Consider the following 21,279-nt stretch of genomic DNA (forward strand, 5'->3'; position numbering starts at 1 on the left):
AGAACTTGTAACTTGCTTGCAGAGATGCGGCTATTCACAGGAATATTAGAGATACACAGGAGAACTTGTAACTTGCTTGCAGAGATGCGGCTATTCACAGGAATATTAGAGATACACAGGAGAACTTGTAACTTGATTGCAGAGATGCGGCTATTCACAGGAATATTAGAGATACACAGGAGAACTTGTAACTTGCTTGCAGAGATGCGGCTATTCACAGGAATATTAGAGATACACAGGAGAACTTGTAACTTGCTTGCAGAGATGCGGCTATTCACAGGAATATTAGAGATACACAGGAGAACTTGTAACTTGCTTGCAGAGATGCGGCTATTCACAGGAATATTAGGCTATGTTCACACTTTGCGGATTTTGCTGCGGATCCGCTGCGGATTTGACCGCTGCGGATCCGCAGCAGTTTCCCATGAGTTTACAGTACAATGTAAACCTATGGGAAACAAAAAACGCTGTGCACATGCTGCAGAAAAATCCGCGCGGAAACGCTGCGGATTACATTCCGCAGCATGTCACTTCTTTTCTGCGGATTTTCACCTGCTCCAATAGGAAACTGCAGATGAAAATCCGCAGAAGAAACCGCAGTAAAAACCGCGATAAATCCGCAGTAAAAACCGCAATGGGTTTTCACTGCGGATTTTGGAATTCTGCTGCGGAAAAATCCGCAGCAAAATCCGCAAAGTGTGAACATAGCCTTAGAGATACACAGGAGAACTTGTAACTTGCTTGCAGAGATGCGGCTATTCACAGGAATAGCTGAGTTGCAAATGTGGCCATCATCAGGATAGCAGAGACAAGCTTGTTAACAAAACTTGAGAAAGCAGAACTGAGAGTGCAATAACACCAGGAATTGGCCTTAAAAGGCTTATGATTACCTTGGTGGTACTTTCCTGGCTACCACAACAGCCTGGCATAGACTTGCACAGAGGAAGCTGGAAAATGGAGAAGGAAGACCTGGTGCTTGAGCCAGGAAAGGCCATTAACTGGCTGCATCTGTAGTGTGTCAAATATACATACTGCCGATTTAGCAGACACATGAATAAAGATGTCAGAAATTACATAAGAAACTATATTGCGATGACCAGATTAATCAAGACTTGCGGTTTTAATATCACAAATCTTTCTCCAACTCCGTTACTGGAACAAAATTTGTGGCGTAAGGAACACCACTGTTCGTCATGAATTTAATGAGTGGGGGTCACCACACCACAGTCCCTCATAACTATTTTCTTAAAAGAGCTATGAGAGGGCGTGTTATTTTGCAAAATATGTTGACTTTTTATTGGTATCATTTTGGGCTGCATATGACTTTAACCCCTTAACCCTCGGAGCTTTTTTCTGTTTTGCGTTTTCGTTTTTCACTCCTCTCCTTCTCAGAGCTATAACTTTTTTATTTTTCCATCAATATGGCCATGCGAGGGATTATTTTTTTGCGGGACGAGTTGTACTTTTGAATGATTCCATTGGTTTTACCATGTCGTGTACTAGAAAACGGGAAAAAAAATTCCAAGTGCGGTGAAATTGCAAAAAAAAAGTGCAATCCCACACTTGTTATTTGTTTGGATTTTTTGCTAGGTTCACTAAATGCTAAAACTGACCTGTGATTATGATTCTCCAGGTCATTACAAGTTCATAGACACCAAACATGTCTAGGTTCTTTTTTATCTAAGTGGTGAAGAAAAATTCCAAACTTTGTTAAAAAAAAAATATTGCGCAATTTTCCGATACCTGTAGCGTCTTCATTTTTTATGATCTCGGATTGGGGGAGGGATTATTTTTTGTGCGCCGAGCTGACGTTCTTAATGATACCATGCTGGTGCAGATACGTTCTTCTGATCGCATTTTAATGCAGTGTGGTTGCGACCAAAAAAACATAATTCTGGTGTTTTGACTTTTTTGTCGCTACGCTGTTTAGCGATCAGGTTAATCCTTTTATTATTCATAGACCGGGCAATTCTGAACGCGGCGATACCAAATATGTGTGTATTTGAGTTTTTTTGTTTTATTTTGAAATGGGCGAAAGGTGGGGTGATTTGAACTTTTATATTTTTTTTTATATTTTTAAAAACATTTTTTTTCTTTTGCCATGCTTCAATAGCCTCCATGGGAGACTAGAAGCTCCCACAACCCGATCAGCTCTGCTACATAGAGGGGATGATCAGCCTGTACGTAGTAGAATCGCTGACTTGCTATGACCGCTGACCACTGGGCGGCGCTCACAGCCATGCAGCACTGACAATCAAAGAGGTGTCCAGGAGACCCCAGGTTGTCCTGTCAACACACCGTTGACCCACGATCACGTGACGGAGTCACCGTGTGCATATTTCTGGCCGGAAGCGTGATTTAAATGCCACTGTCAGAGTTTGACAGCAGCATTTAACTAGTTAATAGTCGCGGGTGGATCACGATTCCACCCGCGGCTATTGCGGGCACATGTCAGCTGTTCAAAACAGCTGACACGTCCCCGGAAAGATGTGGGCTCATCGTCGGAGCCCACATCAAAGGGAGGGATACTGACAGCGGCGTACTATTATGCCTGATGTCAGTAAGGGGTTAAAGTCAGGATTAAACAAGGATTTTCAAAGTAAGTACACCAGTCACTTCAGGCCTACGAGATCTATGTACTATTATATGCAGTGTGTAGTCTGAAATCTGGTGGCAGATCTGCTTTAACAAATTTCTGTATGAGCGTTCCACTTTATATTGACTGTCATTTTTAATGTCTATATTGTTCAGGTCCTACTGTATCGGACCTGGGCCCATCAGTAACCATCTTCAGGGCCCCACTTGTCAACTACGTGGCAGTGTGACATTATCCTCAATCACAAATGTATATAACAATGAACTGGTTAAATGAATAAGATGCTGCCTTTGTCTGTACATAGTGATTCAGGTATATTGTGCCAAATACAGGGGCCCACCAGAGGATTTTCCGCTTCTCCCGTGGGCCGGTCCACTCTCCAGGCAATGAAAGCGTTAAACATCGGCGTCAGATAATTCTGAAGTTATTCCTGTCTTGTTTCACGTGTATCTCTGCAAACAAGTTAAAGTTTGATATGCAACACTTCATAAATAGCAATTACAGAATTATTAGCGCAGCCTCATATAATTACCTGGTGCATAATTAAATCATTACCTAATCTTGTCCTCCACATACATTCAGCCGCTTCTATTCCTGGCTCAGGTTTTCATACTGCAAAAGCATCACTGATTGCAGCTGATTGTGCGGAGTATGGAAAATGCACAGGGATTTTGCATAAAATGAAGAATAAATAGGCCATTATTCAGATGAAGTAAAGATATGACATGAAAAATGTATAGATGCACAAAACGTAGGCTATCTCGGAACACAACAGCTCATCCAAACAGGTCCTAACAGACCACAATCAGCATCTGTCGGGGTTACCACTGGCTTCTGATATATTTGTAGGTAAGAATAGCAGATGGGATCTTAACATCTCAATCCTGAATACTTTGACCATTCCAAAAAAACTAATTCAGTGTATCCTTGTGTTCCGAAATTTCCCACTTAAAGTGAACACCATAAAAAATAACTAAAAAAAACCCAGACTTTTTTTTTATCATACTGCTGGATAAAAAGTAGAATAAAAGCGATCAAACAGATGAATGTAAATACAGATGGTATTGCTGAAAACGTCATCTTGTCCCACAAAAAAACAAGCTGCATCAGCTGAAAAATAAAAAAGTTATAGCTCTCAGAATAAAGCAATGCCAAAACAATATTTTTTCTATAAAACTGTTTTTATAGTATAGAAGCAACAAAACATTAAAAAAAATGATAAAATTTGGTATTGCTGTAATTGTACTGACCCGAAGAATAAAGCTGCCTTAGCAATTTTACCACACTGTAAATTGTATTAAAAAAAATTAAAAAAAAATCCCAAATTGCTGTTGTTTGTTCATTCTACCTCCCGAAAATCGGAACAGAAAGCAATCAAAAAATATTATGCGTCGGAAAATGGTACCAATAAAAACATCAACTTGGTCTGGAAAAAACACATATCTGTTGGCTGAAATATAGAAAAACTTATAGTTCTCAACATATGGCGATGCAAAAACTAGTCTAGTTTTTTTTTAGCGTGCGACAGCAGCCAAACATAAAAAACTGATATAAATCTGGTATCGCTGTAATCGCACCGACCCAAAGAATAAAGTACCGTAATCTAATCTCTTATACTGCATGAGGAACGGCATAAAAAATAAAACTAATTCTTCACCTGCTGTTGATTTGTTAATTCTGCCTCCCAAACATTATCCTGCGCTCTACGTTGGGCGCCTACACCAGGGTTTTCATCTAAGTCTCTGAAATACCGGATTCAGACGGAACCACCGGTGGAAGATTCCCTATAACGAGGCAGAAGGAGGCACTGTGGATGTCGTCTGGCCTATGATCCGGCAGTGTCTGTCTTTTTAGGTATGCGTAAAAGCGTGGTCCGCCACAATTTTGTGCACCTCTTAAAATTCATATACCGAACAAAATCCACACAGAGTACAGAGTAACTCTGCTACCTCGTTACTGAATGAATCCCTTGTGGGTTGCATCTGAATGACATATTTTGTAGATTTAGATGCCACCCCCAATGTAAATGCTAGGTGTACAGCATAGGGTAAAAGTGAACCAATAAAAGCTTCTACTCAACCCACAAAAACAAGTTTTCATTCAGATGCCTCACCTGTTAACAGAAATAAAGGGGGTGTCCACACAGGTAGAATGGCTCCTACCAAAAGAAATCCAGCGAAATCTGTGCTTCCAAATCCAGATGTCTCCTACTCCTGAGCCCTACAGTATGCCGAAACCGCAGTTAGCATCCACATGTTTGGCATTACTGTAGCGAGGAGAGCCCACTAAATTTACGGGGTCCATGTCTCCAGAAGCATGAGCTGGGAACAATATACTGGGCACTATAACGTACTGGTCACTACAACGGCAGATTTGCATTTTCACTCTGCATCGTTCATTGCTGGTTGTTTCTGGAAAATACTCATGGAGTCAAAATCATCACTACACTGAATTCCCAGAGGGAGGTAAAAAGAGGTGTAGTTTGTAAAATGGGGTCACTTATGGGGGGTCCTGCTGTCCTGACACCTCACAGGCACCCACAAACAATTCTAGGGAAATCTGTGTTATAATATGGTGCTCCTTCCCTTTTGAGTTTTGCACTGTGCCTAAAAAGTAGTTTTTGGCCACCTATTGGTTATTGCTATACCGGGAGAAATTGCCTAACAACTTTTGTGGTCCATTTATTCCTATTAACTCTTTTAAAAACTAAAAATTTTAGTGGAACGAGTATAATTTTTCATTTTCACAACAGCATGTTATACTATTTTGTGAAATACCTTTGGTTTTAAAATGCTCACTACTCCCCTAAAGGAATTTTTCAAGATGCGTAGTTTCCAAAATGGGGTATCTTGTGGGGGTTTCTGCTGTTTTGGAATCTCGTCGACTCTCCAAATGCGACATTGCATTCACAACCTATTCCAGACAATTGTGCACTTCAAGAATCAAGAATCCGAGCCCTGCACAACAAATGATGTGGTCCATTTTCTCCAACTACCCTTGTCAAAATGAAAAATTTGGTGATAAAACAACATTTTGGGGGGAAAATCTTAATTTTTAATTTTCACAGTCCAATGTTTTAAAATTCTGTGAAGCAGAGGGGGTGTAGTTTCCAAAATGCGGTTTCAATTGTTTAGGCACATCAGGGGCTCTGCAAATGCGATATGACTTTCACTACCTCTTCCAGGCAATCTAATGCTCCAAAAGTCAAACGGTGCTCTTTCCTTTGTGAGCTCTGCCATGTGCCCAAACAGTAGTTTTCTACCACATATGGGGTTTCTTAGGAGAAATTGCACAGCAAATTTTAAGGTCCATTTTCTCCTCTTACCCTTGTGAAAATGAAAAATTTGGGGCTCAAGCAAGAATTTTGTGGGGAAAATGTATTTTTCCATTTTCCATGTTCCAAAATTCTGTGAAGCACCTGTGGGTTCAAGGTGCTCACCACACATCTAGATATATTCCTTGAGGGGCTCTTCAAATGTAACATAGAGTCCGCTATCTATTCCAGCCAATTTTGCACCTCAAAAGTAAAGTGGTGCTCCTTCCTTTCCCAGCCCTGCCGTGCGCTCAAACAGTAGTTTTCCCCCATATATGGGGTATTGGTGTACTCAGGAAAAAACTGCACTTGATGTATGGTCCACTTTTTCCTGTTAATCTTGTGAAAATGTAAAAATTTTGGGCTAAAGCAACATTTTTTCGGGAAAAATTAAAATATTAATTTTTTCCTTTCACATTGTTTTAATTCTTGTGATGCAACTGAAGAGTTGAATGTGGTTTTAAGCACTGTGAGGGGTGCAATTTTTTAAATAGTGGCACTTTTGGGCATTTCAAATATGCTGTGGTCCCTAAAAAAATTGGTTTTGTAAATTTTTTTGGAAAAATGAAAAATTATTGATAAAATATTAACTCTTGTACGATATAGGATACATTGCAGTGTATCAGCGTTACTATATATACACTCCAAAAAAAAGATTCTTTGGGGTTGGACAACACCTTTATTAAATAGAGAAAGTAATAACAAGATGATGGATTTTTGGAATAATTCACTTTGCAAGTTCTAAACTTGAAAACAAGTCAAGGAGCCTTTAGTGGATTCTCACCTCATATAGCTGTCCCAGAACATATGATTGTATTTCCAGGTGGGTCAGACAGGTAGTGACTGCTTTGGCGTCTTCGGTATGGATTCCTTCTCTAGGAGATTGTGTGTCCTTATTTACCAAATGGAAGAAATTAGTGCATGAAGAAAATGAAACTTATAATGACGTAGATAGAAAGTTAGTCACACTAATCGTTTACTCAAGTCAAATAAGGATCCATTTTAATAACTTCTTATATATGTAATGATTCCACCCCTCAGTGTGCTTTAGGCTGGTTTCACACGTCAGTGGCTCCGGTACGTGAGGTGACAGTTTCCTCACGTACCGGAGACACTGACTCACGTAGACACATTAAAATCAATGTGTCTCTGCACATGTCAGCGTGTTTTCACGGACCGTGTGTCCGTTTGGAAAACACGGACACATGTCAGTGTTCGTGGGAGCGCACGGATTACACGGACCCATTAAAGTCGGACCCATTAAAGTCAATGGGTCCGTGTAAAACACGTACCGCACACGGACGCTGTCCATGTGCAGGCTGTGTGCCATGCAGGAGACAGCGCTACAGTAAGCGCTGTCCCCCCAGCCTGGTGCTGAAGCCGCCATTCATATCTTCTCTGCAGCAGCATTTGCTGGAGAGAAGATATGAAAAATCCTTTTTTTTTTTTTTAAGTGTTTAAAATAAAGATCCCTGTCCCCCACCCCCCTCCCACCCCCTGTGCACCCGCCCGCTGTTAATAAAATACTCACCCGGCTCCCTCGCAGCGTCCTCTCAGCGCCAGCTTCTCCTGTATGAGCGGTCACGTGGATTTGTTTGTATGGATTTTTAATTTTTCTCTACATTTACTGTTGTAGAAACTAAACTTCACACATGTACCACACACTGATGACAAACGGATGATAAAAATAGACACGGATAACCAGCTCTCTGCCTTAGATTGCTTCTAATTGTAGCATCGCTCACCCTCACATTAAACATATGGTATTAATTGTGACTGGGGAGGTGAGACTGACACACCAACCTACACTGAAGTAGGGGCCTCCTGCCATGACCAGGTAATTACAACAGGAAGTTTTCTCTGGGAAAAAGACACCAAGACGTGATACTTACGCAGAGGCAGGGAAGTGTGCTTCCCAGGCGTAAGCTTCCTCTGATCAAAGAACGGCTCCCAGACCTTTTAAAGCCAGCGGTCAGTAATGAATATTGGGGTTCGCATTGACCAATATTTATGAGAGATATATTTTCAGCGTCGTATGGAAGAGACGAACATAACGCATTCACTCACATCACCATAAGGCGACTCTAATCCCTCCAATTTAATAATGAGAATATCTACTGGCTGATATCCTGTAAGTTGGGGATCTCATAAAATTCTGAAAGACCCAGCACATCCCACAATCAGCCCCCACATGAGCTCACGAAGGGGAACCTTGATCTAACAAAAAGCAGAATTTGGGTTTGGTCATCTGTCAGTCCTAGAAGGTACAGCTTGCTGTAGCTATGTCCATTTTCCTAAGGAGTACCTCTTCCGCTAAGCTCTGAGCCATTTCCGTGAAATAGGTTTAGTAACTTTCTGTTGTTATTCCTTTTTCTCTTGTGTAATTGTTTATACTGTATTGTTTTGTTCCCATTTTGTATAATCTTTGTATACTTTTTATAAACACTGCCTACCTTTCTGGATTAAATATATAATATTTAATAGTTCTGTTCCTCTTGTTCTAAAAACCGCACCCTTGAACCATACGCCATAACTGGTGTCCAATCAACCTGTATAAACGATTGGTGGTGGTAGCTAGCAGTTCTTTTGTTATTGTGGAGTTGGCAGTGACCGTATGGAGTATATATTCCATGGGTTGGATTCGGAGGTGTACATACCATACGCTCACTGTGAGTTCCCCAATATCCCCTGGTAACAGGGGTGGTTATATACGAGACCCTCTGGCTATTATCCTTAACAGTTTTCTTAGTATTCAGTGGTCATTAAAGGGGTTGTCCACACTTGGGGTAACATGACTGCCCACTCCCAGCGTGTCGGGACAATGCAGTACACTTGATATAAGGATTTGCAAGTCTACAGTCACATAGAGTGACTGCAGACTTGTATTTTAAGGCTGGACAACCCCTTTAACTACGAAAAATGATCCAAGGAAGTAAAACTAGTAAACCAATGACAGGGCTATAGATGCTCAAAGCTCATTGATAGGCTAAGAGTAAATTACAGGTGTGCACAGCACCATAAAGAAATGGATGTAATGGAGGGCCAGCCAGTGTGTGAAATTACAATACGTAGCAATGCAAAGAAAAGCTGAACATCTAAATATATAGAAAAAAATAACATTTGATTATCAAATACAATAATACTTAGAAACAATACATAAAAAAATTAAGAAGAATCATGACCTCAGCTCATAAATGCAGCTTACGTAATTACCAAGGAGGGGATTTTACCACAACAGTAATAGATTATGCCAAACTGTATATATTAATCATGTGGAAGGCTTGTAGGATATGCACGCCTGTCTATGTGGATCACCCTCTAGGACCGTAGGGTACTCGGAACCGGAACGGTTCTTAAAGGGATGTGTCACGGTGGCAGTGACCCGGTCCGTGGCCCTGGGCGTCCAATAAAAGGGGAAAAGTGTAGTGGGAAATAAAGTCTATGTAGGAATGTTAGTGACGCCACCTGTGGTACTCGACCAGGGATGGCCGACGCTGCTTAAAGGGGTCCTCTAGGGATGATGGTAATGCAGCAGAGGTGCTATATCTCCCCACAGGTAGAACTTGGTCCCCAGTTCTCCCGATGCATTTGGTAAGGAAGATATATGGTGAGGTGCAGGAAAGAACTAGAGGACACAAGGTTGCAGTCTCTTTACCTTTTACTGGTAGTATGCAGCCACAGTCCAGGGTACGGATCACAGGTGATGGTGAGGTCCGGCCAGCCTGGAAGCGATTCGGAATCCCCTGGCCAGGTGGGGTTGGAAGCCTTCCTTACTGGGCTGTGGTGTAGTTCCCTGCTGCCTGAGGCTTCACACAAGGTCCTCTCTCTTTGTCCCTTTTAGGTGGACACTACCCGCATGGCAGGGAAGTCGAGCCGTTTTACAGGCGTCCCTTCTCGAGGTGACTCCAGGCTCTATCTGCTGCTGTGCCTTCGGGTGTAATGGTGGCCAGGAGACTTGGAATCTCCTGCCCGCCGGTTTCTGCTGTGGGGAATAGTTACCCCCACAACCTCGGAATTCCGGCCTCCGGTTTCTGCGCTGATTCTGGAGTGAGCCCAGTCGCAGCTCCACTCCCAGTATCTTTCCTCTCCTTTGCCTCTTCTCCCCTCACAGTCTCCTACAGACTGCTCTGTCAGGAGCTGCAGAACCAGACGTCTGCTCAGCTTCAGTTCTCCTCTAGACTGAACTCCTAACTCCTCCTCCAGCCAGTATAGGGAAGCCACCCTCAAAACAGGTCTTGAGCTCCCCCTTCTGGTCTGGAGTCAGAACAGTGTTGTGTGTATGTGTTACCTGTTAAAGGGATCTTCCTCGCTTCCAGGCATGACATCACCCTGTGAGGAAGGCGATACCACTGTAACAACCGGCTTCCTGGGGTGTTACATATGCATTGGGGGAAAACTACCACAAGGCTATGTGCACACGTTGCGGATTCGTGTGCGAATTTTTCTGCGCAGAATTGTAAAAATCTGCGGCTTTTGTGCGGATTTCGCCTGCGTTTTCACACCTGCGGATTCCAATCACGGAACAGGTGTAAAACGCTGCCAAATCTAAACAAAGAATTGACATACTGCGGAAAATAAACCGCAGTGTTTCCGTGCGGTATTTTCCGCAGCATGTGCACTGCAGATTTGGTTTCCCGTAGGTTTACATGATATAATATAACGCATGGAAAACTGCTGCAAATCCTCAGCGTCAAATCCGCTGCGGATCCAGGGCCAAATCCGCAACATGTGCACAGACCCTAAGTGTTTCGCCATATAAAGAAGGCTCCTTCAGGGGTGATGTCTTCTGATCGAGGTATATGGTTGTCGGTAAAGCCCCTCCTTGCTGATTACTCACTATATACTGCATAGAGTGGTACTGTATCCTCAGTATGTGCTTCTTTTGTATTATGCACCTAATATATTAGTGATTTTGGACTGGGGTTTGGCCTCAGCTGTGTTTTTGACCTGGGGTCATGATTCTCTTTCTTCTGTCTCTCGATAAGCTTATTTTTAATGTTGGTTTTCATAGTAAAATATTTTGTCTTTAAATTTGGAAGTTACTAGGAAGTAACGTTGTTACACGTGAAGGGAATCGGTCACCGCGTTTTTGCAACTTAATATGAGAGCAGCCTGATGCAGAGACCCTGATTCCAGTCATGTGTTACTTACTGGGCTGCTCGCTGTAGTTTTGACAAAAGCACTGTTTATAAGCAGGAGATTATCATCACTAGAGGACTAGTACCCTGCTGCCAGCTAGTCCTCCATATTCATGAGCTCTGTATAGCCCCGCCCCCACTGATTGGCAGCTTTCTATGTAGTCTGTACATGGACAGAAAGCTGACAATCACAGGTGTGGGGGGCGGGGTTATGCAGGGCTCACCTGCTGTGATAGAGCTCTTATTAAAGAGGTTGTCCACTACTTTTACATTAGGCTAAGTCATCAATGTGTGATTGGCCGGGGCTCCCCCACCGATCAGTTGAAGACCGGTGACATCACTTGCGGGGCAGCGCTGGTCTCTGTGCCCATCACCCCTGCAAGTGACGCCGCCGGTCTCTGCACTCTGGGTATTCTGCTGCGCTCTGTTGTCGGCTTGTTACTGCTGATCTGAGCCGACAACAGAGCGCGCGCTGTCATTGTGCACATCACGCCCTTCCCCTGAAACAAGCGTCACTGATGATGCTTCACTTCAGGGAGGGGGAGGCGACAGTGACCGCAGACTCTACCCCCTGATGACCCTTCATTTTAGTTTCCCAGCATGCACTGTTCTCTAATGAAGCATCATCAAAAGCAGTTAGGGAGGGACAGGGAGTAGTTAATTCATGTATATTATTATTATTATTTATTATACATTTTTATAGCGCCATTTATTCCATGGCGATTTACATGTGAAAAGGGGGCAAATATTATTATTATTTATTATTATTATTATTAAATATAGACAAGTACAATAAACATATTGAACATAGAAAATAGTTCAGATTATGGCACAAAACAGATAGGGAGTAAGGAGGAAAATGACTTTCTATCCCGGACTGCCCCTTTAAAAATAAGTAAAAAATGCAAAAAAATGATCAAAAGATCTCAAGAAGCCCGAAACGGTAAAACGAAAACTCTGAGCTCCGTAGGAATGAGAACAAGTACATTAATGGTTACGGGTCGGCAACCATGGAAACACAAGCAAGATTTTTTTTTTTTATATTTTTTAAGAATTTCTGAATTTTTTTTAACCACTTAAAAAAATAATAATAAAAGTGTAGCTGCTGCAGAAAACAATAATAATAATAATAATAATAATAATAATAATAATAATAAATCGCTGATAGGGAGGAAATGAAAGAAAAAGCAAAAAGAGAAAGTGGCCGTGTGGGGAAGGGGTTAATGCTGTGGATGATGATGATGGGATGGATCTGTTCTTCAGACTGTGGCAAAGCTGCTGTAAGCTCCCTTTATCTCCGAAATCCAGCAGGGCTGCGGAGGACTACAGCGCCCAGCACTCCGGCCCGGCGCGCTGGCCCCGCCCCCCCCGCGCTCCTCCGCCGCCGGCCCCGCCCCCCGCGCACGCCTCCGCCGCCCCGCCCCTCCGCGGCCGGCCCCGCCCCCTGCCTGTATTTCCAGCGCTGTCCATGGCTCGGTGCTGTTGCCTCTCTCCTCAGTGTGTGATTGAGCCCAGGCTGTGCGGGGGCTCCCTGCGGGATCAGAGCGCTCCCCCGCCGGGACTCCACTCCTCACATCCCCCTGCTGGGACTCCGCTCCGTCCCCAGCCCAGCCTGGCTTTATTATGTGTGTCTGCAGTGCAGCCCCAGCAGCAGCAGCGGCGGCGGAGAGAGCAGGAGGGGACGGAGCCGGGACAAAGAGCAGTGCGCCGGCCGGGCGGCATGAGATAGGGGCGGCTGCGGGGCAGGGACCGCGGCGCATGGGGGCACCGGAGCAGCACCCGCGGGGCGGCACATAGCACACCGGCATTAGCGTATTACCAACCGCGCAGTATTACCCCGCCGCACCGGAGCAGTGACGACCCCCAGGGTCTGGGGTGGGGGGCACCGGTGCTCCTCCTGTCTCCTCCTCCATCCCCCTCTGCACCCAAGGGAGCCACAATCCCACACAATAGGAACTTTACCACAATAAGTGACGGAGCACGAAGGGGGAGCCGGCGGCACTGCTACACGGCACCAGCAGCGGGACTCCCGGGACCGGCCCACGAGTGACCCGCGAGCACCGGGGACATGTCCAGGAGAAAACAGGCCAAGCCCCGCTCGGTGAAAGGTAAGGGCTGGGAGGCGGGTGGAGGAGGGGGCTGGCCCGGGGCAGGATGGCCGGCAGCGGCTCCGCAGGCTGGGAAGTCGCCCCGTACCTCGGCCTGTAGCCTGCATGCAGTGCGGCTCTGAGCAGACACGTGGGCAGGAGACCGTCTGCAGCCCCGTCACTGGGCACCATGAGCAGCTCCTGCCTTCTGCGTGGGACTGCCCTATCCCTGAGTGCTGCTGCCCGTCACTGAGTGCTGCTGCCCATCACTGAGAGCTGCTGCCCATCACTGAGTGCTGCTGCCCGTCCCTGAGAGCTGCTGCCCGTCCCTGAGAGCTGCTGCCCGTCACTGAGGGCTGCTGCCCATCACTGAGTGCTGCTGCCCATCACTGAGTGCTGCTGCCCATCACTGAGAGCTGCTGCCCATCACTGAGAGCTGCTGCCCATCACTGAGTGCTGCTGCCCGTCCCTGAGAGCTGCTGCCCGTCCCTGAGAGCTGCTGCCCGTCACTGAGAGCTGCTGCCCATCACTGAGTGCTGCTGCCCCGTCCCTGAGTGCTGCTGCCCCGTCCCTGAGTGCTGCTGTCCCGTCCCTGAGTGCTGCTGTCCCGTCCCTGAGTGCTGCTGTCCCGTCCCTGAGTGCTGCTGCCCGTCACTGAGTGCTGCTGCCCCGTCCCTGAGTGCTGCTGCCCCGTCCCTGAGTGCTGCTGTCCCGTCCCTGAGTGCTGCTGTCCCGTCCCTGAGTGCTGCTGTCCCGTCCCTGAGTGCTGCTGTCCCGTCCCTGAGTGCTGCTGCCCCATCTATCTATTATCTATCTATCCAAATTAATCTTAACATCTTTCATGATTTATTGAGCTATGTATTTCTGTTGCCCTTTTATAAACATACATTACCTATTATCTCTAATTATCAGTGAGATCTCCATCTACGGTATCTATCTATCTATTATCTATCTATCTATTATCTATCTATCTATTATCTATCTATCTAATATCTATCTATCTATCTATTATCTATCTATCTATTATCTATCTATCTATCTATTATCTATCTATCTATCTATCTATTATCTATCTATCTATCTATCTATCTATTATCTATCTATCTATTATCTATCTATCTATTATCTATCTATCTATTATCTATCTATCTATTATCTAATATCTATCTATCTATCTAATATCTATCTATCTATCTATTATCTATCTATCTATTATCTATCTATCTATTATCTATCTATCTATCTATTATCTATCTATCTATTATCTATCTATCTATTATCTAATATCTATCTATCTATCTAATATCTATCTATCTATCTATTATCTATCTATCTATCTATTATCTATCTATCTATTATCTATCTATCTATTATCTATCTATCTATTATCTAATATCTATCTATCTATCTAATATCTATCTATCTATCTATTATCTATCTATCTATTATCTATCTATCTATTATCTATCTATCTATCTATCTATCTATCTATCTATTATCTATCTATCTATTATCTATCTAATATCTATCTATCTATCTAATATCTATCTATCTATCTATCTAATATCTATCTAATATCTATCTATCTATCTATCTATCTATTATCTATCTATCTATTATCTATCTATCTATCTATTATCTATTATCTATCTATCTATCTATTATCTATTATCTATCTATCTATTATCTATCTATCTATTATCTATTATCTATCTATCTATCTACTATCTATCTATCTATTATCTATCTATCTCTATCTATTATCTATCTATCTATTATCTATCTATCATCTATCTATCTATCATCTATCTATCTATCATCTATCTATTATCTATCTATTATCTATCTATCTATTATCTATCTATCTATTATTTATCTATTATCTATCTATTATCTATCTATTATCTATCTATTATCTATTATTTTTATCTTTTCTCCATCATTAACAGACCAATTATCTATCACGCATCTAATTATCTCTATCTATGATACATTTCCTCTATTTATCACTTCTCTTCCTTCATTATCAAAAATCCATCTCCTTTATTAGGCCGATATCATCAGATAAATGATTAGAATAATGGATACTTTAATCTTTCTATCTGGATCCTGCACAGGGGGGGAAGGTCAGGCAGCTGCCATCTACTATGTGATCTATGAGACATTAGTAAATAGAACATTAGAGTAATTAATGTTTTGCTTCATCATTTAAAGGGATACTAAGTTTAGATACAAAGTAAATCATATAAAAAATATAAAATATTTTGTATATCTGGAAGTGCCTTTAAGAGGGTGATGAGTAGTTTTTTTTAAAATATATTCTGTTAGGGGAAAAAAATAAAAATGGAAACCAATAATCACCTGTCAAATCCCTCTCCGCTCTGGTGGTCCTCGGTGGTCTTTGTTTACTTGTCTCGTACTGTACATGCAGACATTACCGCTGATGGCAGTGATTGGTTGCATCGGTCATGTGAGTGTGCGGAGCAAAATCAAGTAAATTCTGGACAAGCCCTTTAATCCCATTGACGAGCACTTTGGTCTGCCTCTTCCCAGTGTGAGCTGACAGTTTACAGGGAGACACTGCATCCAGTGATGAGTCTCTGCTATTACTTCTTGTCGTTCGTTTCTATGACGAGTTCCCTTGAATCTTCAGTTCTTTGATTTGTTGCAGTCACTGATTGCTGCGATATCTGCAGTGATACAAAGGTCTGATTGGTTTGTGTTGATTTGTTTTGTTACATTTTCTTTTTTTGTTTATTTTGTGTTTACTATTATAAAGCGTAAACAAACATTGACTTACAACTATAAACATATGTATCAGGCACTGTGACACAGCACAAGTCTATACAGCTGCAATGTTGCACTCGGTGACAAACTTTAAATTGTTTTCTACCTAAAAAAAAGGCTAAAGTTTAAGTCTATTATGTTCTCCTTGACGTCTAGAGTAATGTCTATTCCTAAACTGTGGTCACATGATGGGGGTAATGTCTGGGGACAATGTTGGACCTCCATGCCCTAGTTCACACCTCGTATTGTCCGTCATATGTACTATGAGCATTTCCAGCAGAGAAGACCGAAGATTTAGGCAGCAAATAAAATTCCTTTGACTCTTGTTGTTAAGGACTTGTTGGTTGTATTTGTAGTGCGATCTCTGGGCAGCATGATGTAGAGAAGAAGCTCAGCAAAATTAAATAGTTTTGTTGGAAAAGGTTTAATTTTTTTTTAAATTTATTTTTCATTATGACTTGCATTTTAGTTATTGAAATCCCTGGTGTCTTTATTCATGAGTCCAGTGGGTGGTCCTACTAGTGGCTGACGGGCGGTCCTACTAGTGGCTGACGGGCGGTCCTACTAGTAGCTGACGGGCGGTCCTACTAGTGGCTGACGGGCGGTCCTACTAGTGGCTGACGGGCGGTCCTACTAGTGGCTGACGGGCGGTCCTACTAGTGGCTGACGGGCGGTCCGGCTAGTGGCTGACGGGCGGTCCGGCTAGTGGCTGACGGGCGGTCCTAATAGTGGCTGACGGGCGGTCCTACTAGTGGCTGACGGGCGGTCCTACTAGTGGCTGACGGGCGGTCCTACTAGTGGCTGACGGGCGGTCCTACTAGTGGCTGACGGGCGGTCCTACTAGTGGCTGACGGGCGGTCCTACTAGTGGCTGACGGGCGGTCCTACTAGTGGCTGACGGGCGGTCCTACTAGTGGCTGACGGGCGGTCCTGCTAGTGGCTGACGGGCGGTCCTGCTAGTGGCTGACGGGCGGTCCGGCTAGTGGCTGACGGGCGGTCCTACTAGTGGCTGACGGGCGGTCCTACTAGTGGCTGACGGGCGGTCCTACTAGTGGCTGATGGGCGGTCCTACTAGTGGTTGACGGGCGGTCCTACTAGTGGTTGAAGGGCGGTCCTACTAGTGACTGACGGGCGGTCCTACTAGTGGCTGTCCGGCGGTCCTACTAGTGGCTGACGGGCGGTCCTACTAGTGGTTGAAGGGCGGTCCTACTAGTGGCTGACGGGCGGTCCTACTAGTGGCTGACGGGCGGTCCTGCTAGTGGCTGACGGGCGGTCCTGCTAGTGGCTGACGGGCGGTCCTGCTAGTGGCTGACGGGCGGTCCTGCTAGTGGCTGACGGGCGGTCCTGCTAGTGGCTGACGGGCGGTCCTGCTAGTGGCTGACGGGCGGTCCTGCTAGTGGCTGACAGCTATCTCTGCATGCACAGTCATACAGGGAAGACTGTCAATCACTGACTGGTACCGCCCACTGGACTCCCATGTATACAAGAAGGGTTTAAATTAATAAAATGTAAGTTTTGCCGAAACGTTTCTAAGACTAAAATACATGAATCTGATCAGCTCCTCCTGCTCTGTAACATCCTGCCGCAGATCAGAGACCATTATCTACATGACAGGTTCCCTTATAGTTAGCTGTTAATTAGCTGTTGATTACACACCAGCTTTAATATTTTATCTTTTATCCTCTATAGGAATGAATGTAGTATTCTGTAAAGTAGGAGAACACCACAGGTAGACCTTAAAGAGGACCTGTCAGTAGGTAAAAAGTGACTATTTTATTCCTGAGTATTCTACAGTAGGTCCATGTTTTCTTCTTTCTTGGTTTTGCCAGAGACATGGGCTGTTAATTTAGTGCTAATTCTTATTGTCTGCACAAGGGGGCGTCGCTAACAAGATCCTCAGGGGCGTGTCTTTAGGCTGCTCTGCATAATCACCCTGTGACTTACATCCCTTAAAAATTAGCACTAAATTAAAAGGCGCATATCTCTGCAATCATATTGGAGGATTTGCTAAAGGAATTAAGAAAAAAAAAAAGAATACTCAGGAGAGTAGCAGGAATAACCTAATAATAATAATAATAATAATAATAGAATAAAACATATATGGCTTCAATAATTCAACCAGAATGATGCATGCAGCACAAATAAGAAAAGTTCCCTCTAATCCCTTTGTGTAACCTGTGGAACATGTAGATCATGGCTAGGGTGCATGAAGTAGTACCGGAGCTGCACCTCTCCATACAGAGCTGTAAAGCATAGTTGGCATCCGTCTATACCCTGTTTAACTATATAAATGCCTCTGTCAATCACATTGACATTTAGATAGCACGATAGCCATTGTGTGTGTATAACGGCACCCATTGGACCCCCACTGTCACCGGGTTATTATGGTAGCTGGGGGCCTCCTGAGGGTTAATGTCATCGACGTATTGGTCCTCCTCTCGAGCTTAGTTGTGACTGCGAATTTATGTATTCTAAGGGATTCTAAAAAGTAAGGTAAAAAATATAAAAACTTAAATCGCCCCTCTTTTCAGTTTTAAAATAAATATATATAAAAGTTGGGCCTATCAAAATATAACATAGATTTATTGGTTTTCATTCACCGCAATTCCTCCCCAAAAGTCAATGAAGAGTGATTAAATTGTCATATGTAGCTGAAAATGGTGCTAGGCCGCGTGCACACGTCGAGTATCTGGTGAGGTTTTTACATCAGTATATAATATGCAAATTGTCTCTTCAGAGAGGAAGAGGGCTAGAACTCTAGCGCCACCTATATGAAGTAACAATCCTAAAAGTCAATATCGACCCTTTAATGAGCCTTGCCGTATGACCTAGGATAAAAGCCAAACCAGAATGGTGTTTCAGGCTGTTACCCCTCATCAGTGCAAAGTATGAGATCTGGTTTGACTAGGATGAGAGGCTCTGGACAGGGATCTGTGGCGTCATTGCCATTTTTTTAACAACTGGATTTTTCTTTTGCCATTTTTCAGCGGATGAGATGGTAAAATGAATGGTTTCATTCAAAACTACGACTTTTCCTGCAAAAAAAAATCAAGCCCTCAAGTGGGAGAAGACAACTAAGGCGCAAAAATGAAAAGTCGCCAGGTCCCCGAAGGGGATAAACAAGCGTTGGCCAATCTAAAATAAACGAGTATTGGAAGGATTAGCTTGTAAGTGTTTTTATTAGCCAAGTTCTCCCGTCTTTTAGGAATCGTGTGAGAAAGTTACATTTGCTGGGCAACATGCAGACTGTAAAATGTTCTAATAAGGGGGCAATTCTTACAAGGTGGCACCAATTTTTGACTTTGCTGTAACATTTTTCAGCTTGAAGGCATATTACAGACTACCTAGGAGGTGATGGAAAAGAAAATGAGATATATTGGTTACATTGTTGCAGATTGTAGTCGTCATTTTGTTAGTATAGTAGCACACTTTTTTTTGTTGTTAATAAATATTACAATTTTTAAACTAAAATGGATCTTCGGAGCAACAGCATAGATAATAAAAGGCAAAATCGGCCCTGAGATTTTACTTGATGAGTAATTAAAGGGAAATCTGTCAGCAGGATATCACCCACCCCAAAAGTATTTATAGACTAGTCAAGCAATACCTGTACATGGCCAGCCCGTTCCTCCTTTACCGAGAAATCAGTGTTTGAATTGATATGGAAATGATAGATCGAAATCATTGGTCACTCCAGCTCTATTCACCATCCAGCACCACCGCCTCCTGCTTGTATGCTGTGCGACTTCAGGCAAAGGAATCATCAGTCAAGCAGGAGCCGGTGGTTATGGGCGGGGAATAGAGCTGGAATGACCAAGGCTTTAGATCTACCATAGTCATTTGCATATAATTTCAAAAGCTGATTTCTCAGATACGGAGGAACGGACTGACCATGTACAGGTATTGCTGGACTCGACTTAGAAAGAGCTACATACTGTACACATAAATGATTTAAATGGTGACATCCTACTGACAAATTTAAGTTATCAACAATTATGTCTGTCACTAGAGTTGCAGATAATGGAGTGGACCGCAGACTTAAGGCCCCGTCACACATAGCGACGCTGCAGCGATGCAGACAACGATCCGGATCGCTGCAGCGTCGCTGTTTGGTCGCTGGAGAGCTGTCACACAGACAGCTCTCCAGCGACCAACGATGCCGAAGTCCCCGGTAACCAGGGTAAACATCGGGTAACTAAGCGCAGGGCCGCGCTTAGTAACCCGATGTTTACCCTGGTTACCATCGTTAAAGTAAAAAAACAAACAAACGCTACATACTTACCTATCGCTGTCTGTCCTCGGCGCTCTGCTTCTCTGGTCTGGCTGTGAGCACAGCGGCCGGAAAGCAGAGCGGTGACGTCACCGCTCTGCTTTCCGGCTGACCGGCGCTCACAGCCAGACCAGAGAAGCAGAGCGCCGAGGACAGACAGCGATAGGTAAGTATGTAGCGTTTGTTTTTTTACTTTTAGGATGGTAACCAGGGTAAACATCGGGTTACTAAGCGCGGCCCTGCGCTTAGTTACCCGATGTTTACCCTGGTTACCAGCGAAGACATCGCTGAATCGGCGTCACACACGCCGATTCAGCGATGTCAGCGGGACCTCAACGATCAAAAAATGGCCCAGGCCATTCCGACACGACCAGCGATCTCACAGCAGGGGCCTGATCGCTGGTACGTGTCACACATAGCGAGATCGCTACTGAGATCGCTGTTGCGTCACAAAACTTGTGACTCAGCAGCGATCTCGCTAGCGATCTCGCTATGTGTGACGGGGCCTTTACTTATGTCTCTACTACTCATAGGAGGAAGTGGTAATATGAAACCTTCCCCCCCCAATGTAGTAATTAGGTCAGCGGTCTAACTTGAGAAACTGAAGGTTTGGGGCAGCCTGCACCTTTAATTTCTTGTATATATACTGTGTAATGTGTGACTTTATTAAATATCCCATGAAAAATGAGTGCAGAACTATATATATATATATATATATATATATATATATATATATATATATATATATATATATACAAACATATATTTGTATTAATACATGACTAAAATATATATCTGTACATTATAAAGCAACAAACAGTACCAGGTACAAAGAATAGGTCAACAAGATGAGCAAGAAATAAATAGAATTAGTACTTTGGAGTATCTATTCAGGAGCCCGAAAATGTACGATGCAAAAAGGTCAGACAAAATAATGGTAAAGGAGTGTTAGAGAATAAAGAATAAACACAGTGGTTAATATATGCTCATCTAGAAGAAATGCACTTCATGTATGATTCACATATTGTGTTGTCAGGAAATTCCCTGATGAAGCTATATGCGAAACGCACGTCTGGTACATTTCTTCTA

General features: G+C 43.5%; 1 protein-coding gene and 1 long non-coding RNA gene across 2 annotated transcripts in view; one reads left to right on the forward strand and one right to left on the reverse strand.

The window, feature by feature from the left end:
* Window positions 1–1,173: 1,173 nt before the first annotated feature.
* Window positions 1,174–13,117, reverse strand: LOC138648702 (uncharacterized). The gene is made up of 4 exons (XR_011315178.1): window positions 13,010–13,117; window positions 6,694–6,801; window positions 3,152–3,232; window positions 1,174–3,048 (listed from the first exon to the last, which is right to left on the reverse strand). It is a non-coding gene; the product is annotated as an uncharacterized lncRNA (long non-coding RNA).
* The window catches only part of ZNF423 (zinc finger protein 423), a 280,738-nt gene continuing 271,992 nt past the window's right edge, over window positions 12,534–21,279 (forward strand). Inside the window, exon 1 of the mRNA XM_069738512.1 lies at window positions 12,534–13,155. Within this exon, the coding sequence (XP_069594613.1) occupies window positions 13,116–13,155 (40 nt within the window). The 5' untranslated portion in view covers window positions 12,534–13,115. The remainder of the gene's footprint in view (window positions 13,156–21,279) is intronic.

The sequence above is a fragment of the Ranitomeya imitator genome, chromosome 9 (genome assembly GCF_032444005.1).
Source record: "Ranitomeya imitator isolate aRanImi1 chromosome 9, aRanImi1.pri, whole genome shotgun sequence".
In the NCBI taxonomy this organism is placed as follows: domain Eukaryota; kingdom Metazoa; phylum Chordata; class Amphibia; order Anura; family Dendrobatidae; genus Ranitomeya; species Ranitomeya imitator.